Source organism: Alligator sinensis, unplaced genomic scaffold (assembly GCF_000455745.1).
Source record: "Alligator sinensis unplaced genomic scaffold, ASM45574v1 scaffold228_1, whole genome shotgun sequence".
Taxonomy (NCBI): Eukaryota; Metazoa; Chordata; order Crocodylia; family Alligatoridae; genus Alligator; species Alligator sinensis.
The window spans coordinates 582,087-601,751 of record NW_005842044.1 but is presented as its reverse complement, the minus strand read 5'-3'; the positions used below and the strand labels follow the sequence as shown (position 1 = coordinate 601,751).

General features: G+C 44.0%; 2 protein-coding genes across 2 annotated transcripts in view; one reads left to right on the top strand and one right to left on the bottom strand.

Moving 5' to 3' along the window:
- ZDHHC7 (zinc finger DHHC-type containing 7) overlaps nucleotides 1-7,583 on the top strand; it is a 25,578-nt gene extending 17,995 nt beyond the window's left edge. Inside the window, exons 5-7 of the mRNA XM_006022746.3 lie at nucleotides 871-952; nucleotides 2,951-3,081; nucleotides 5,436-7,583. Coding sequence (XP_006022808.1) covers nucleotides 871-952; nucleotides 2,951-3,081; nucleotides 5,436-5,612 — 390 coding nt within the window. The 3' untranslated portion in view covers nucleotides 5,613-7,583. The remainder of the gene's footprint in view (nucleotides 1-870; nucleotides 953-2,950; nucleotides 3,082-5,435) is intronic.
- A 2,735-nt stretch (nucleotides 7,584-10,318) lies between these two features.
- LOC102377330 (hepatocyte nuclear factor 4-beta-like) overlaps nucleotides 10,319-19,665 on the bottom strand; it is a 37,691-nt gene continuing 28,344 nt past the window's right edge. The window contains exons 8-11 of the mRNA XM_014519520.2: nucleotides 18,211-18,363; nucleotides 14,130-14,366; nucleotides 12,818-12,931; nucleotides 10,319-10,710 (exon numbers count right to left, since the gene is read on the bottom strand). Coding sequence (XP_014375006.1) covers nucleotides 10,574-10,710; nucleotides 12,818-12,931; nucleotides 14,130-14,366; nucleotides 18,211-18,363 — 641 coding nt within the window. The 3' untranslated portion in view covers nucleotides 10,319-10,573. The remainder of the gene's footprint in view (nucleotides 10,711-12,817; nucleotides 12,932-14,129; nucleotides 14,367-18,210; nucleotides 18,364-19,665) is intronic.

Here is a 19,665-nt window from a genome sequence, read left to right as displayed (position 1 = left end):
CTCTTCTCCTCCTCTACCCCCCTGCAGTCAAGGAGAAATCCCATAGGAAATACGAACCTCAGTGAATAGGGGTCTGAGCCCAGCAGAGCTCAGACACATCTGTGTTGAGCATCTGTATAATGTATTTAGTGGCGATATATCAGCTGACTAATCTCCCATCCCTTCCCCTGCCAGTTTCTTCACTGTCTGGGAGATGCTACTGGTCAGGGATATTTTTCACCTGTGTTTGCATTAAGTGTTTGAAGTTAAGAAGGATGTGGGCAAATTTGGAGAGAGTCCAGCAAAGGACAGCAGAAATGATAAGGGGACTGGGGCATGTGACTTACGAGGAGAGGCTGAGGGAACCGGGCTTATTTAGTTTGGAGAAGAGAAGACTGAGACAGGATTTAATAGTAGCCTTCAACTACCTGTAGGGTGGCTCCAAAGAGGATGGAGCTGGACTGTTCTCAGTGGGGGCAGATGGCAGGACAAGGAGCAATGGGCTCCAGTTGCAGCAAAGGGAGTTGAGGTGAGATATTAGGAAGAATTTTCTCACTAGGAGGGTAGTAAAACACTGGAACAAGTTACCCAGAGAGGTGGTGGACTCTCCATCCTTGGAGGTTTTGAAGACCCAGCTAGACAAAGCCTTGGCTGGGGTGATCTAGTTGGGACTGATCCTGCTCTGAGCGGGGGGTTGGAAGTCCAACTGATTTCATTTTGTCGCAGCATGCATAAGTTTAATTTTAGCACTAGGATTGATGCAACTTCATTTTGCTCCCTTTAAAACTCAGACTGCACCCAAGTATGGACCCTCCTGGGGAAGAAAGATAGTCTGGAATATCTGGATTGCTATGACAACCATCAAAACTAACCCTTCTTTCTTATTTTCAGATGTATATAGCCCTAATATCAGCTCATGCGCTCATACTGTGTGGGTTTCAGTTTTTCTCTTGTGTCAGAGGACAGTGGATTGGTAAGCATGTATTTACTTGTACTGCCATAACCGAGTAACATTTGAAATGTAAAAAAAAATTAGAAAAACTGCATGCTATTTGCATTCAGCCCTAACTGTGAAATATTCTGAGGTTTCCAACCATGCAATATAATGTGTTTTGACTATTTTCAAGTTTCTCTTGCTGATGAGGGGTAGCCAGTTTATATCTTGTGGAGCGAGGTCTTAGTTGGAATTTGCCTGTTCTTCCTTGTTCTTCATTATAATGCTCTGGTGCACCAAGAAGTTGTGCTCCAGTTTTTGGAGGGTCGGATACCTGAGGGAATGTCGAGTTCTGCTGAAATTTCAAGATCTGCTGGAAGGGTCGTTGGTCGTTGCCCAAATATCGAGGAGCATAGTGGTGGGAGGGTGGCTTTTCAAGTTCTGCTGAATAATCACTTTGCCTCACCCCTGCTCTAATGATAGCCCTTTAATACGGATCCTAGTAATGGGGAGGTCTTGGGGGCTAACCCACTGAGCGCAGGGGGTGGGCATTCAGACCTATGTCTGTCTTCAGCCTTGCACGCATAAATTTTGTTTCTCATCTGTTTTTATTTGCATATATTAAACAACTGGGAATGTTCTTGGCACATCTCCAGGGAAACCTATGCAAGCTGCTGTGTGTTATCACCAGCGTTTTCATGCACTCTGTGAATAAATTGCTACTTTTAGCAATTTTCTCAGTGTTGAAATCGGATTGGGGGGGAGGGGGTCCTGTTAATAAATTCCAGACGAGCAAATGCCTGAAATTCGTGAGAGTTTAAACTCCAGTCTTTGCCGTCTATTTCTTTCTACACAGCATGAGAGAACTGTTTGAAATGTTTCTGTATAGTTCATTATTATTTTCCATTTAAAGTCAAGAATAAGCATGATGGTGTTACAAATGCCTATCTGGGGAGGAGACTTGTGATAGAGGGCTCTTTAAACCAACAGATTGAAAACACAGGACCCAGTAGCTAGAAGCTGCAGTTGCACAAAGCCGGCCTAGAAAATAAGGCGTGTCAAATTATGCTATAGCTTAACCAGTTTTTGAAGGATTGATGCAGGAATTACTGACCCTAGTATGGCCTGTGTTATGTAGGTAGGTGATCTAGATGGTTATAATAGTCCCTTCTGGCCTTAGAAATTCGTAAACAGTTTCCTTTCTATTCCTCACTCCCAAATCAAATTATTATATTTTTAGCTCCTCAACAGGAGTATGGAAGGTATGATTTTTTTTTTTTAATGTTACAAATGCAGTTTACTGAATAGGATCAGGCTGAATCCATTGATGGTCTCCCACCACTATTTTTCCCCCGGGAAGGCAAGTTTCTTCAGACCATAGACGTGTTTCCCCTTAAAATCCCAGCCTCTTACATATGTCATCCAAATCCTTCCTTGTCTGACTGACAGAACCAAATAGCCAGTTGAAGTGCGAGACTTGGAACACTTTCTGATTTAAGTCAGCTTATTTTCAGTACCAGACCAGGCAAGCAAAATGTAGGAGCAAGTGGAACAGCCTGAAATATATACATTAGACAGGTGGTGTTCGTGTTTCTACAGCTCCTGTCATGTACTGAATTTGCGTTGAGCTCTCTTTCACTTCCACTCTGTATCCGGTACTGTGTATATAGCCTTGACTAATGGTTGACAGTAGGTCATGCACGCAGACACGTATTTGCTTTCAGCTCACTGAGCTTTTGGTTATACTAAGGCAAGTGCAGAGTGATGCAGTGCAGCGTGCTTTCTGACAGTGCAGAAGTGCAGTCATTTTATAATACATTTTTAAAATGTTATCTCTTTGAATAGTAAATGTAATTGTCTGTGCCTGTACCTCCAGAGAGGGGAAAAGGTTGGTGTAATCTCAGCAGAAGCTGATCTCTGCTGAACTGTGGTTTTTATCACTGTACTGCAGAGGGGTGGGGGGACTACTGTTTTGGGTTGCTACGTTCACGTGTGTTTGCTATGACTTCTTTATAACTAAGTTTACCATCTTCACAGAATGCAGTGACTTCTCCCCGCCTGTAACTGTGATCCTGATGATCTTCTTGTGCCTTGAAGGTTTTCTGTTTCTCACTTTCACTGCAGTTATGTTTGGCACCCAAATCCATTCAATATGCAATGACGAAACGGTAAAACTTTTACTTCCGTTGTCTGACGTAATGACTTTATTAGAAGTCTTGATTCAGCTTTATTAGTGTCTGATGGGGGATGTTTCAGGCTGGAAAACATTTAAAGGTTTCTATCTCTTATTCCTCATGACCCCATTAATTGGAAAGAGTGTGTGCTTATTATCAGGTGTCTAAGCTTCTTTCGCAGTCTACTCTTCCTGCATACTGTTCTCAGTTGAAATGGTTGGGAACCTCGGAGTTATTGTATAATACAAGCTATGCAAGTTCATTGATCTGACTTTTTGTGGCTTGTGCTCCTTAAATCTCTAACACTCTTGAAAACTTGCCTGTAAGCCTTAGCATGTCACCAAAAGGTGACTTTCCATTGGGGTACAAGTAGCAAGCTAACCTGAGTTTAGCATTGTATTCCCCTGTTGTACTGGATTTAGATGTTCTCTCTACAGTTAAAAAAAAAAAAAAAAAAATGCATTGATGTAAATCCAGTACAACGAGGAAATACAGTGCTAAACTCAGATTAGCAATTCCTTTTTTTAACTGTTGAGAGAAATTTCTTCCAATGTGAATTCACTGAAATACAAGAAATCTAATTTAATGTTCTGAACTTCCTTGGTTGCTGCTGCTGTAGTAACATACTTAAATATTGAATAGTTCTGTGCTTTACCAAAAGAAACAAAAAGGTAAACATTAGCATTTAATGGGAAACGAGTGCATAAATTATTAAAGTAAAACATTTGAAAGTGAAGCTGCAGTTTGAGTTGCTGCAGTAAAGGTTCTTCCTACAATTCCTATCTCTCTCTGCCTAGATTCATTAACAAATTAGCAGTAAGCACAGATTTCTTGCATGTTGTGTATCTAGGTTGGACTTGACATTTTTTTTCTGGTACCCGTTGCTTGGTTAGCCATTACACCTTGGTTTGCAACAGTATTTTATAAATATGCAGTATATTCAGCAAGTTATAAATACTGAAGTGTGCTATGTTCCATCGTCTCAGTAAGAGATGATCCTATTTCTTCCTAACCAAGGCAGTATCACTAATTAGTTTCCATATATATTCATATTCATCTGGCTGCATTGCATATAAAGTAATGTGTTAGCCAGCTGCTTTTGGGGCAAAGTGTGGGAGGGAAAGGGGGGTAGGGGGATCCTGTGGGCTACCACCACCAGTTAAGCTCCCTGGTGTGAATCTGCTGCTAGTACAATAACAAAGCCCCTCTTCGTCCAAAACCCTGCATATCCTGATGTATCGCACCTTGCTCTGCACTTCAGCTAAACCCGTTTTATTCTTGCATAGCTAGGATAGGTGTACATGCGTTGTGTGTGTGCATGTATGGATGGATAATTACATATACAGGTACTCCTCACTTAACATCATCCCAGTTAACGTTATTTCGTTATCCTCGCCGACGTATTAGAGAACATACTCGTTTAAAGTCGCGCAGTGTTTGGTTATAATGTTGTTGGGCTACCACCTGCTAGAAGGTAACTACTGTGATGTAATTGCATTCGCTTAACATCGTTTCGCTTAAAGTTGCATTGTTCAAGAACATAACTACGACGTTAAGTGAGGAGTAGCTGTACATTGTATATCACATTTATCATCTTCCTAGTCTCAGTTGTACAAGGTAATTTGTTCAAAGGGTAGAAAGTCCACTACTTTTTCCCCATTTTGAGCAAACAGATTTATTGTTTCATTGCTCTGGCATTTCAGGCCTAATAAACTATTTTATTTGTTTTTAAAGTATTTTTGTGTGTTATTGGGGGGTGGGGTAACTAAGAGTAAAATTCAACATTCAAAAACCTGTCCTAGCTGGAGCAAGGCATGTGGCACTCAGACATGCCTAACAACTACACAGCTTAGCAGTTGCATTTTAGTTCTGACTGCAAAATCTCTGTGGCATTAAACGTGGGCTTCTCCAAAGCCGGAACTAGCAGTTCTTGGGGAGGGAAGCTGACATGAACACAGTCATGGGACTGAGCTGAAATAACTCCTTTCTGTTACTTGTGTTGAAGAATGGAGTCCCTTCATCCAGAACTGAGATGAGCAACATAAATCTTGTGCTTCGTCAGGATTATCTTTTCATGCTGGCTATAATCTCTCATTGTCATAATGTTGTACATCTGTCATACAAGTCTTTTTAAAGTGAATCTGTTGTAAAAATATGGAATGTTTTTCAGAGCATTGCACCTACTTAGCTAGCTTTGCTGCTGCTGTGATCTTTGATATGTAGTCTAAGGCTGTAGGACCTTCCCCTCCCCAGATGATTTCAAAATAGCATCCAGTTTCAGGAGCTGGAGAGAAGTGAAGTGCAGCAGCAGACTTTCAGTAGGTAACTGCGTTTTTATTTGTGTGTAGGAGATTGAAAGGCTGAAGAGTGAAAAGCCAACTTGGGAGCGGAGGCTACGATGGGAAGGGATGAAGTCTGTCTTTGGCGGTCAGCCATCACTCCTGTGGATCAATCCTTTTGCAGGGTTTCGAATCAGGCGACTTCTACTGAGAGCAAAGAAAGGAGGACCGGAGTTTTCTGTCTGAGTTTGCCTATTCATGCTGGAACTTGCAAGAATGCTCTCTAATATTTATTTTGGGGCCCAAAAAGGCTGTCTACATATAATCTGTGACCAACTGAAACGGGACATTTGCTTGTAGCAAGCAGAGTTTTATACATTTATAGTCACAGACATCTCATTAACTTTTAGAAACGTAAACTGGATGCTGTAGTGGTCTTTCAGCAAGATGACAAACGAAAGGCGTGCGACCACACTAAAGAAGCCAAAATGTTGTCATACTACTGTAACTTATTATTTTATGAAATTAATTATGCTTTTTTTTGTTCAAACACTTTTTATTTGACAAATGTTTGGGGAATTACCTATGCGTTTTATAAAATTATGGACCGGGGGGCGCACTTACCAATCATGAGATCAAGTATTTATGGTGGAAGCCAATCTCACATGAGACGAAGCCTTCTAAATCCAAGAGTTTTTTCAGGGAACAATGGTTTACGAAATTTTCTTTTACATTTCTATGCGTCTTAATAGACAAAGCTCTTCTCATGTCCCTCTTCAAGTGTATGCTCCATGTATGCTAATTATTAGAGACTTACGCACTGGCAACATAACCATGTCAGATGCTCTCCTCCGTGTTCTGCCAAATGTCTTCCCAGACTCTCAATAGCATGTCTCGTATTTGGCAGTATTAATCTTAGATGCATTTAGGTAAGTTCTAAATGTGTAGTAATCAGTTTTTTTTTTAACTTAACCTGTGGGCAAACTTCCGCCCTCAGATATGCATCTCCAGTTCTCAGTGCATCGACTCTAAAGGAACTCATGGGTATGTGAGGATGGTATCTCGTCCTATGTGCAGGGAAAAGAGGGACCAGCTACATCCTCCTGTGGGATTAAAATGAATGTATTGCAGATGGAAGGAACTTGATCCAAAGAACAATCATTCTTGTTAAGGTCCTGCTTTGCCCTCTTTATTTTTATTGTACAAATTTGTCATGGGAGCAGAAGCTGATAGACAATATGCCAGTCACTGAGAGGAGGGAGACTTCCTTCAGAGCAAGGGAGTATAATCCCCGGCCCTCCTTTGGCACAAGGGCAAGAAAGCCAAGCGTAAAGAGCAATCCATGGCACAAGCTAAAATTTTACATTGAATCATGTTTCTACATTGCTCATTCTTTTTGTTCAGAAGCAGTTTGGGTTGGAAAATATAACTGCTTTTTGTGGGCCTGACAAATACTAGTAGTGCTAAGATGCGTTTGTAAATCTGCAAGTGTTGAAATGCAACCTGCACGTAATGAAACTCAGCTGAAAGGGGGTTAGCAAAACACTACATATAGAAGAATTTTTATATGGTTACTTTTAATTATCCACAGCACAAAGTATAAAACAGGAGCCTTGATGCATAGCTTGAATCTGTGCCTGGAGAGTAACGAGCTCCCTGTTCTGGGATTTGCCTTAAACTTGTCCAGCTTTTGTTTTTGCTCTGCCAGGAGCATCAGCAATCGTGTCCCACCTCAGGCATTATGACATGCTCAACGATCTTTCATTAGTAAGTTTACATTCAGACCGCAAATACTCTTTCTTTACCTGGTGATTTATTTCTTTATTTCTGTGCACTTTCTGATGGCATTTAAATCGTTAAGTCGTACTGACTCTACCACCAGGTCCTATGCCATGGTGCGGGTGAATTGACTTACGGGATCCATTCAGTATATCATGGCTCAATGAACAAAACTGCAATACTTCAGAATATGTATAAGTAAATGCATAAAACCAGAAAATTTCCAGACCGACACAGCCAACAAAACTGCAGCCAGAGGAACACGGTTACATGTATCATGTAAATGAGGGGAAAGTTGGGCATTCCACAAGAATCTTTGCATATGCAGTTGCACACCTTCCATAAAGATTGGGGAAAAAAATGTTGTATCTGGCTTTGTCATGAGGCTTTTAGCGTGTATATTGTTTAATGAAATAAACTGATGAAGAAATGAACCTATCACTTCAAGCCGTTGAACTTCTGTGACTTAGCAAGCGTGTGCGTGTGTGTGCGTATGCGTGTATGAAATCAAGTTTACTCGGGTCTGCAAGCCCGTGTTGCATTGTAATTTTTTAATGTAAAAATAAAGTAATGAATTGGAAGTCTTAATGTTGATTAATCTCCATTCCCTATCTTTGTCATCTGTCATCTTTTTTTTTTTTTAATCTGCTTGTTTAGGTTTACAAAATCATCTGGGCAAAGGCTGTGTTTCTGGCTGTTGAAACTTGATAGGTATTTATTACATTTCCCTAAGAGTGTGCAGTGAAGCACGCCCATTAAATAATGATTGAACATGTGTCAAATTAAGAACACAGCTCACTTTAGTATAGTCTGCTTATACACTCTTTAATGTGTTCAGCTTCATAGCTACCTAGTGTTGGCCAGGGGAGAAGCTGCTGCATCTGGGTGTACTGGAGTGCTAATATATAGCTAATAGTCACCTATATTGTATGTGCATCAGCTGCTATCGTGTTGAACTCCTGTGGCCTTAAGCTTCTCTAGAATCAGATCATTCTTGCTGAATTCTGTAAAACTTCACATGCTTTGGTGTTACGTATTCAGGTAAAATGGGATGATATTTCCGTCGTAATCCATTTTCTTAATGAAATACATCTTTCATGGCCACAGGGTTTGGAGCTCCTCATTGTAGTTGGCTTGATGCAATCCCGCCAATATTTAGCTAAATGCAAGCAAAACCCAAGTGTGGCTATGGGGAGTTGGAGGTGAATGATCACACCGTACTTGGTGTGGCCACTTGAACAGCTTGATACTAATGTGAGTCACCAAAACAAATGAAACCAATATGAACTCATACCCTGTCCATTTGAGCTTTAATTCAGTAATATGGCACAATTTTTAAAAATGGCATGATTAATTTTATAGGTTTATATTTAGGTACAGCATATTTATTTCAATGCACTCATTTTCCTTAAATTGGAGAATGTACATGGGGAAAATTGCTGTATTAATACAAGATGATGCCCTTTTCCCCCCACTATGGAAAAAATGTTGCTGCAGGACCTTTTTTTCCAAATGCAGATGTTTTAAATCAGAGTTATCTGTCATCTTATAGTTTAAGCCCAGTTTTGACCAGCAAGTAAAATGTACATGCTGCAACTTTTGAACATGGTTGACATTTAATCCTTCAGTACCCTTTTTCTGAAGCACTAGGGAAGACCTGAAAACCATGTATGAAAAAGGGGAGAAACGACATTCTTTCCAATGGTAGGCAATGTTCTTTAAACCATCCCCATAACTGTTGTAACAACGGGCATTTGGCATGCACTTGACAAGAGATGTTTTGCTGACACTTCAGCCAGATAGGAAATGCAGTCTCCTTGATTGACAGACTTTGTGTCCTCCATCCTAGGATCCTGAGGGGCTTTCCGAGCGTACGTGAACTACTACTCGTGGCTGTGGTCGTTTATCCCTCTTGCATTTCAGGAGAAAAGAGATAAGGCTTTAAAGAGTTATCCAAGGTCACAGAGCAAGGAAAGAATCCTCTTAGCTGCTCTTGTATTGCAACTAAAAGCCCAGCGATGCTCCTTCAGTCAAGGTCAATGAATTCATCGACCTTAACAAAAATAAACCTGTTGCGGCTGGGTCTGGGGCAGAAGTTCCATAAACCAGTTAGACCTAAATCAGTTAAGTACATTCAACCAGGTTTATTTTTAACTAATTTCAGCCATTTTGAAACTGGTTTATGTGCACTGAACTTCTGTTCTGTTCCAGGTTTAAACCGGTTTCTGATCACTTAAACCAGTTTATGTGTAACTTCTGTCCTTAGCCCTACTGTACTACCAGGCAATTGAGGCAGGAAAATAAGGTAGTCTAGAGCTGTTTCTTTTTTAAAAAAATGTAAATATTTGGAAGGCTGGAAGTAGTTGCATCTTGGTGAGCCCGTGTTTTGTTAAATCCTATGGCTAATTATAACATAAAATTTCTCCGCACTTAGCATGCTAAGCTTTATGTTACTAAGTACTGAGCAATGAATATTGTTTAACACAATACAGTTAATAAGGTCCTACATGAGTTGGTCTGAAAACGAGGGTGTACAAGAGAATTAATTTGCCAAATCACTGTCAACCTGCCTTTCAAACGTGGTTCCATAAGCTTACTCGCCTCTGCATAATTGTAGTACCTATGATATTTTGATGCACAGAAGTCCTACTTAATGGTCTCGACAGCATGTTGGATAGGTAAAGCAGCATTGCGAGTGCAGAGATGCAGTTAGTTTGACTCTAGAGAGAGAAACTCGTCCTTCCTTTCATAGAGCGCAGTAGGCTTGGTTCAGGATCAAAATAAAGAACACTCTTTACCCTTGCCCTGGATGTTTTTAAAGATCAAATATGGACGCTGGTCATTAAAATATGGAACAAATGACTGCATTGTTGAGACCATGGCATTCCTAATCACATCTAAGTAAGGTTTATGACTAATAATTCACCAGCATTACACGTTAGTAAACCACGGTATAAAAACTGCTGCAATACCAGATCCGTGGGATAAGGAAGTTTTGATTCCTCCTATGGATTTGAAGAGCACTGCAGACAGTCTTCTTCATTTAGCTCGACCTGCAGCAGGGGAGATGGGAGTGTACTATTTTTAATAAACAGACCTCATACTGCCAATTTGAGGGGCATATACTCGTCAGCAACCAGCAAGTTATATATATTTTTATTACAGAAGTGCATAAAGGCCCCCATGAGGTGATGGCCCTATGGTGCTAGGTGAAGTGAAAAGTCTCTGCATCAAGGAGCTTTACAGTCCTGGGTCCACTAAAATGAATAACAGATTCGTGTCTGAGCTGCTTCTGTAAAGAGGGTGACTGGTGAGGTACAGCGTTATGCAATCTTGTTAAAAGCAGGCAATTGCACTGCAGAAAGCAAGGGTTGGTCTCTATCTCCACAGGGGGGCTTGGTATTTTTCTTGGCATCTTCCTGCCCCTTTTATAAGATCTCCTGCTTCGGTATCACTGTCTGCGGCAGCAGCTGCACTATGGCCTCCGGCACGGCGCCCGGGCCTAGCTTGTAATCCTCACTTCCTGTGCTGGTAGAAGGAGAAGGGAGGGAAGTTTCAGGAGATGCTGCAGGAGAGAAAAGAAGCAAATGCAGAATTAAAACGTACGCTAAAGTGACTTGTTCTAATAAGACAGTGGCTGATTACAGACCCCAGAGGCGAGTCATGAGAACCAGGATGCGAGTTTGCAAAGAGCACCAAATTCAGTGGGTCAGCTCAGGTTTTCCTAGCTATCCTCAATTGGCTTTGTTGGTTTTATGTCTAAAAAATCCTTAGTATTTTTACTGGGTAATACACAACCCACTACACGCTGCCCTATATCATGTCTTGCCTGAAGCACTTCTGAATGGAATGACTCATCTTATATTGCACCGATTCCTGGAGTGTCTGAATAGCTCTGCTTTTTACAGCTCTATCCTCATGCTACCTCTGTGAAGTAGGAAAACACTATTATCCCCATTTGAATAATACCTAGTGCTTCCCTAACGGTAGCTCTTGCAGCCTTTTGCAGAGAAGACTGCTATCATTATCTTTATTGCACAAAGGGGGAACTGGGGCACAGGCGGACAAAGCTGCATAAGCTTGTACCAGAGAGAGGAAGTGAACCCGGCACTTCCCTGGAATTAGTCTTAACAAAAAATAAAATTAAAAAAAAAGGCTGTAGCAGGGAGAGACCTTGGCCATGCATGATTAGGCAAGAGTATGGAGGCTGCCTAGACCTTCCACCCTCCTTTTGGCCATTGAGACCATTGAAAATCCAGACCGAGTCTGGAGCCTCAATGGCTATAGTTAGACGTGCCTCCAGGACTTGAACCTGAGTCTCCCACGTGGCAGATGAGGATCCTGGTAACCTTTTGCACATGCACCCTAATCCAGAAGCATTGACTGTTGCCTGCTACATGGAGAGATGGGACCAGCTTCCCTTCCAAATGCAGGGGTTCGTTTACCGCCCTCCACCCCATATTTCTGGGATCACGGGCTCGGTGAGAGGTGTGGACAATTCAGACTTTTCCCCAGCAATGTACCACGCTGCCTTTCACATACACTGCCCTTTGATAAAGGAAAAACATTTTCACCAAGTGCTGATTGCTAATTAAAGCGCCCGACCCTGGGTGGTCTCCAGAACGTAGACTTCTCATGGTGCTGGCTCACTCAGCTGCTAAGCACCATGGAAAAGAGCTAAAACTACACTAAAATATTACTGTGCTGTGCTACAGGAGTGATCTGATCACCGTGATGGAGGGTGGGGATTAAGCTTGTGAGACCAGGGGGGCAGCTTCCCAAATCCAATTAAATTTGAAGTCTGTGCTATGGAAAATGTTAACTGCTGCTGTATTAGTGTTGTCCATCAGCATAATGAATAGCGGCCTTAAGCAACCACAAAAGGAATATGAAAATCAGTTATCCAGCATTGAGAAGCTAAAAAGGGAGGACAAAAGTTTACTAGGAGCTTTGCAAAGCCCATGCCCATTAGGAAAGGATGGAGGCTGTGCTCTTTTTTCCTCTGTTGACAATAAATTAGCTACTTCACGTACAATACAGACACTATACTAACTACAGGCACTACTTTGTGGACTTCCTTTATTCAACCTTTACTCATATAAATGAGATTACCAAAATTTTGGGCTTCTTGGAGTCATCTTAAAGTTTCAACTCCTGGAGTCATGTTACATGAAAGCTCATCTTTTATTTTAAAAAATAAGTTTCTAACCCTTGTCACTGCAGCCAGGAAACTGAGCCCCAAAGATCCAAAGGCCAGTAAAAAAGAGCCCAAAACATACAGCTTGGGAAAAAAATGCACTGAAGGGAAATGACTGAAAAATTTGATCACTTGAGGTTGGTTTTGAATGTTCGTTTTAAACAAACATTGAGAAGAGTGAAGGAGCAGGCTGATGCTGTTAGGATGTAATGCTACTGTGCCTTGGGCCTGTGTTTGAAGTCTCAGTTTGGCAAGACGGCCACCGGCAGCAGGGGCGGTTTTTAATCCAGTAGTGGCGCTAAAGACCTGCAATCCTGTTTTGTCCTTTCCAGTTGGATCTGACATTTGACCGACTCCATTTTACCCCCACACTCCAACCGTGCTATTTCAATGAACAAAATTAAATAGGGCTAAGAGCATCCTGCCCGGTCCCTCCTCTGCACCCACCACGGCCAACGTGAAGGTGGACACCTACGGTGTGGAGGAGCGTGAATCACAGAGCTCATGGTGCCTGGCAGGACATGTCCGGGGAGAGGCTCCAGGCTGAGGCTGGGAGGTCCTGGTTGGTACTGGACATCAATAGTGGTCCCTGCAGAGGAGAACGGAAGAGAAGTCGCTCTCACACTTACTGAATGGGAAGCCAGCAGCCGCATTGCAATGACGAGTCTTGTCTATTTTTGACGTGGAAGAGCTGCTTGCGGGTGGGACACACTTATTTAGTTGTCTTTGCCCTTGCCTAGTCGCTGGGACTTTTCACCTAGGCCTTATCTCCAACCTATCCAGACAAAGCCTTGGAGTGCTGCCGTGATGCACAGTGTGCCCACGCTGCGGAAACAAGGCCCAGAAATGAGTGCAGCTGCAGCTCCGAGGCATGTATCCAGTGCTACGCCAAGCCAGCAGCCTCTACGTGCATGGAGCAGACATGCCATGCTTCATCGTGTCACTCCCCAGCAACCATCTGGAGGTGGTGTAGGTACACCCAGTCTAACCGAAGAGCTGAACTGTGTATTCCCACTGTTGTAGTTGCTAATGAGTCACTTTGCAGCTATGTTGGCATCGGCTCCACATAGGTTACAACTCTTTGCATGAATGGTTCCCTGCAGGTAAGCTCAGTTTATGATGCAAGAGCAGGTACTCAGCTGGCATGAATCACCGGAGTTCAAGCCACTTCAACAGAGCTATGCACCTTTACACCTGATGGTGACAAGGCCTTGAGGGGTCTTTGATACTAGGCTTAAGTCTGAAGAGTTTCCTGAGCCTCTCCTAAAACAGTTTTGGAGCTAGTGCTAGTGTTAATAGCTTTTGAAACACGCCCTTGTCAAGGCACATGTCAGAACATGTTTAAAACTGCAGCTTTTGCCAAAACCAAAATGTTTTTTTGCAGAGACAGTGATGGCATCCTTTCAGTTGACCTATTTCTACAAAACTTTCCCTGGGAAGGTTTTAGGCCATGTGCCACAGCCTAAAGTTGGTTGGAAGCCAGCACCGGGTGGTATCGTGAAGACTAACCATCCTGCCCTGCCTTCTGCTTGACTTTGGACTACCGCAGCTAGCTCTCTTTCTCTCGGGTTGGGCAGTTCAAGATGCAAAAGACCGAGAAACAAGTCACTCCTCTCCCTTTTTTGGAGCCAGGGACTTGAACCTCAGTTTTTTGCTCCCCACGGCACTACCAAAATCCCCACTCTTCCATTTTCTCTATGTATAAGTGCGCTCTCCGTTGTAGGGCAGCGGCAACCCCATCCATTGCTACCTCAAAATGATTGCTTGCTCAGTCCGGGGGCTCTTACCTCCCAGAAGCATCTCCTGCAGCAAGCTGTCAATCCGCGCCACGCCAAAGAGTTTCACAAACTGGACCTGTTCAATCATCTGCCAAGTGATGCTCTGCAGCGGCGGCAGGAGGAGAAGGATGTCGCTGAACCTCCCTCGGGAGTCGTACTGCCGGTCGTTGATGTAGTCCTCCAGGTTAACCTGTACCTGGAATCGCATGTTCTTCACCTTCCCGGGCTCACTCAGGCCTTTGCAATCTGGGAGAAAGAAGAACAGCAATAAGAACTATTTATATCTGCTCTGTAAAGGAAAGATTAAACACAGGTGACCTTTTTTTAACATCTATCTTTTAGACCACATGTTGCGACGCCTCCAGGGTAATATGACAGCTCAATGTTAACCTGTCGGTAGTTCACATCTGATTAAGATAAAAAATATCAAGAAAGAATGGTAGGAAAATACAAGCTCGAGTCAGGTGGGTATGTCTGGCTGAAACCATTAACACTCAAAAGGCAAGGAAAGTTTTGGGTTTTTTTAATAGGAGCTTCTGATTATTTTTTGTCTGCTTCTTAATAAATGGCCTGATTTCCCAGAAGGGTTGAGCACCCAGCTGAACCCACTGACCGCAAGGCGTGCTTAGCACTTCAGAAAAGCAGGCCATTTCTTTTGAAACTTAAATACGGATTCAGGAGCCTGTCTTGCCTTTCAAAAGCCTTGGCTGTGATTTTTAGTGATTGGTGTTCATCAGGATAGGGGAGGTCTCTCAAATCACTCAGAGAATGTGGGTTCCTGAACTGTCTCACCAAAGTGTTGTAGATAAAGCTGAGTGGATCGGGAGCGATTCAAAGGTGAGGCCACCAGGAATAATCTTGTACCAGAGGCACTTCCCAACCACAGGGCAACCTGGAGTGGGACGGAGCCTTTCGGCTGTGCCAACGACTCAAGGGACCTTGTGGTGTCTGCCTTCTTTATTGCAGAGCATGATGTTTATGCAACCTTTACTTGCACTGCAATTTTCCGTGAGTCCTTAATAACCTTGTCCTCATCTAGTGGCCTGGAGAGTGAGTTGCTGGGAAATTCCCAAAGACCTGAGCAGCTACAAACACTGCTGGACTTGTCGGATGAGGAGCCTGGCACTTATTCTGCTTGAGACAACGATCATCAAAGTGATGGAGTAAGGAGCCACCCTGAGGGGCATTGCTTCATGTCTGTGTTTCTCCAGACACAAGAAATGGCTAAAGGGACCGTAATGTAATACAAGGACCATACGGTGACAGGTAAGAGTCCATAGAAAAATATATCTCTCGCTTGTCTTTGTCCTAGCTGTAAAGTGGACGTAGTGCTTCCCCAGCTAGATAGATTGAGGTGTGAGGCAAAGCCCTGATCTATGATGGCAATAGGTATCCAGCTGTGACTGAGTCCTAGGGCCACTTGATAAATCAGCCATCCCCAAGGGCTGTCCCCTGGGGAAGCAAAGAAAGGAGGCCTGGTTCACCTGGTGTCCTTCTCTAGCTTTCTCCATAAGCAGAAGCAACACCGAAACCTTTTCCTTTCCTGCAGTGGTGCCAAAACCTGAGGCTGCAGCATCCGATTTGGGTCTCAGCTCTCTCTAAATTCAGCCTGTTGCTCTCGTTGGTGTATAGACTGCAACTGATGTCACAGCTGGTTGTATATTCACATTATGTCACTGTTATACACAAATGGCACTGGTTACAGCCGGTAAAAACACCTGCATCTTCAATTCAGGTCAGCAACGGTCGCCAAAAGTTGGGGAGAATCTCTTCATGTCTCCTTTCTAATTAGAAATACACCTCCAGTTTCATAAGTCAGGTGACATTTGTGTTTTGCTCTTAAAAAAGCTCAAATCAGTGTTAATTCTCCTTGAATAAATAGGCAATGTTCCATGACCACCACATGCGGTCCAACCTAGAGGGACGTTGGGACTGAAAGAGCCCTAAGCAACCGGTTCAGGGTAGGTTATCTCTTTGCAGCTCTGTGTTCATGCAGGTACAATAGGAAGGGCTCAGATGCTACCATGACAGATCAGGTGAGTCACACAGATAGGTGCATGCTGGGGGAACAGGCAGCTAGACAGGCACAGCTATGTAGGGGCATTTTATCTCGAGAAGCACCGGGTGTCTAGCCTCTACGACAAGCTGCACCTTTGGCTTGCACCAGAGGGTTACATCCTCTTGGTACTGAGTCAAAGGATTTATGTCTAAAGGGTTACAAGCATCCAGGATAGCAGCAGGAACTGCACGTACTTATGAGTGCTCATGATCTAACCTTGTGTGGCTTTTAATGCTCCTCTGTTCCCTGCGTGGCTGCCTGGTCTGTGGCAGAGCTGATTCACAAGCCTTCTGCACCATTCAGGCATGGCCTTTCGAACTGATGCGTATCACTGAGGCCAAAGCTCAATTCCTGCAGAGTTTTGCATGTCTCTCAGGCAGGCGCTAGCATCTTGTAAATAATGGAGAAATGGGCAGGAAACAATCACTTGAAACTTGCCCCGACTGCACCTCCTGCAGCAGGTGATCAGTTGGAAAGCAGAGCTGTCTCCTGCTGTGTCTCATGGGTGCTGGGAGGCATAGTCTGGATAAAACCTTCCCCACGTTCTCAAAACACAGCTAGTCGTATCAATCTTTGTCTCCCCTCAGGGAGCCCCATCGCAAGGCTTGCAAAGGAGAGGAGCAACACAACAGGTTTGGCACTACCAAGAAATGCTAGAAGCAGTGCCATTCGGACGACATCCAAAGTGGCATTGAACTTATACACAAGTTGGGTCCAGGTTCCACTTACGGTAGACTAGGATCTCCCTGTGCATGTAGGTGCTAGAAGAGGGCTTGCCACCTTTCAGGCCAATGGTCTGGCTGTGAAAACACTGTCACTGGGAGCAAGAAACTGGATGACCTTGCTCCAAGGGGATTGGAGCGTGTATCTCCAGCTTTCTCGCCAAGCGACCTGAACACCAGGCCACAGATCAGATATTGCTCTCTTCAGCCTTCCTCCTGAAGCTGCCCCACAGCTAACTGCGTTTGCTAGACGTGAAATCAAATGCATAAACAGAATGGTTTCGGTGGGGTATGTGCCCAACCTAGCACTCAGAGTGCTGCTTTCTTGCAACCATCTCCCTGCACATCCTCTCTGTTTTAATGCTTTCCTCCTGGTCGCCTAGTGTATCCGTTTCAAGAGGTGTACTAATAAGTGCTCTAGATAAAAAAAAAAAACCAGTAGGTTGGCTTCTGCCTCACTTAGGGCCAGAAACCTCACCCAGCCACAGCAACAGCCATCTCACTGAGTCACCCTCTCCGCTGCTGCTCCTCTTGTAGCTGGCTTACAGGGCACCCCAAAGGGAAAGCTGTGTGGGGCCAGGAAGACCTGTTGCAGCAAGCAGAGGAAAACCTTCTGCCTCATTCAGGTACTGAACCTCCACCCTCATCAAGCCAGCTAGACACCCACTTTTAGCCTCAAATATCATCACTCCCTGGTCTTCCAGTAAGCCAAGCTTCAAGAAGAGAGCTGTCAGATGCTCCATGCAGCCTGGGGAGTACAGCGCTGTGCTGGGAAGCCAAAGATACAGGTTCAAAGCTCATTGAGTAATGGGTTTGAAGCGAGAGGCTATTGGGCTAAAGGATGGGGAGAGTCCTTCTCTCCCCCCCACCTGTTTTTTTGGCAGCTAAAGCTTCTGAATTAGGTGTTATGTGTAGGCTCAGGCACCCACAGTCAGGCTGCAGCCTACTGAGCATGCTCAGTAGAGCAGCACAGGTCCTAGTTTTGTCAAACTCAAATCTTAAGTGCCAAAAATTGCCATTATGCAGCTACTAATTGCTGATTTCATAGACATTCGGGCTGGAAGGGACCTCGCAAGATCATCGGTTCCAGCCCCCTGCCCCAGGGGCAGGAAGTCAGCTGGGGTCAAAGGATCCCAGCAAGACTGGACACTTTCAAGAAACGTTTGGATGCCTCAGGTGAAGGCAGAATAAGATCGGACTCCTTATCATCCTGGAATCGATGCCTTTTCATGCCTCGTTGCAACCACTCCCATCCCCTTTTATTTCCCTTTGGACCTTACTATCATGGTGATGCCTCAGTAAATCTTACCTGGGTCAAAGAAGATGATGGCTTTGAGGCAAGCATACTCATTATCGTCGATCTGAATGTCCCGGAGGGGTTTCACCAGCTCATCCAGGATCCTCATGGCTACACGAGCAATTTCCATCTCTGGGCAGTGCATCGGGATGATGAAGTCATTCCCTGCGCAGATGAGAGAACATCTGTATCACCCGATTGCAGCAGATACAGCGAGTTATCAAACCCCTGCTTCTTCGGCTGGCCAGAGCCCTGTTTTCAGACCGCAGCACATCCCCATCCGCCTCATTTTCATGTATAATTTCATAACGCAATGTGGTAGCACATGCATCTGTGTCCTTAATTACCCACTGAGCTTAGAATATGCCCCACTAGTTAATACGTGTTGATTTAGAGACATTTTTACCCTTTGAGTGTTCATGTACCAAAACAATTATGAAAGTGGGGACTTGAACCTGCATGTCACACTCCCTAGAAAAGGGCATAAGCTACCAAGCCACAGGCTTGGCATTACTCAGTGTATTCTCCAATTCTCCTTTTGAAGCTTCCCCTCTGACTAGCTGGTAGGATAAACTGTACAGGGCCAGGAGGGATGGTGGCTCATTGCAGTTGGTGGGTGGTAGGGGGAGTTTGCTGATGTCTCATACTTTTGGATAAACAGTTCAGTATTTAAAGCTGAGACTATTTTTCCTATGTGCAAGATGAAATGCCAAGGAATTATCTGACGTGGTATTTTCCTCTATGTTTTATCTAACTCTTTAGTATTTCTAAAGGGCCCATCACCTTGCTTTCAAAGCACAAGGATGGAAATGCTCATTTTCTCAATGCTCAGTCTGTAGGGCAGATTAATATTGGTGGCCAGGTGCTGGCTCCTCGGGAAACATCACTGCGTCTTCAGCTTCAAGTCACTGAGCAGATTCAATGAAACTGGACTGATCCATGCATGTGCGGCATAAGGTAGGATCGGTCTGTTTTCTATGATTGTATGAAAGATGCCAGAAAGATAAGTTTGGAAAGGACCTCAGGAGGTCACATCTAGTCTAGTCCCCTGCTCAAAGCAGGACCAGCCCCAACTAGATCATCCCAGCCAAGGCTTTGTCTAACCACGTCTTAAAAACCTCCAAGGATGGAGTGTCTACCACCTCTCTGGGTAACCTGCTCCGGTGCTTCAGCACCCCACTAGTGATCCAACCACAACTTCCCTTGCTGCAACTTAAGATTATAGATGTATCCTAGCCTGGATCCATTCAGGGAGTTTTACAGAGCCAACAGCATGCACATTATCACTACATTGTCTTCCCAGGGTGAGCCAATCTCCATGGCCATTAAAAACCTCTTGAGAGCGGCTGCGAGGCAACACAGGCAGGATGCCAGAGAAGGAGAGTCCTGGCTTCTGGCTGTTTTGTATCAGGTCAGACAGGGGGCTCACTGGGAACCACATGCATGAACCTGTTTATCTTCTTTAAA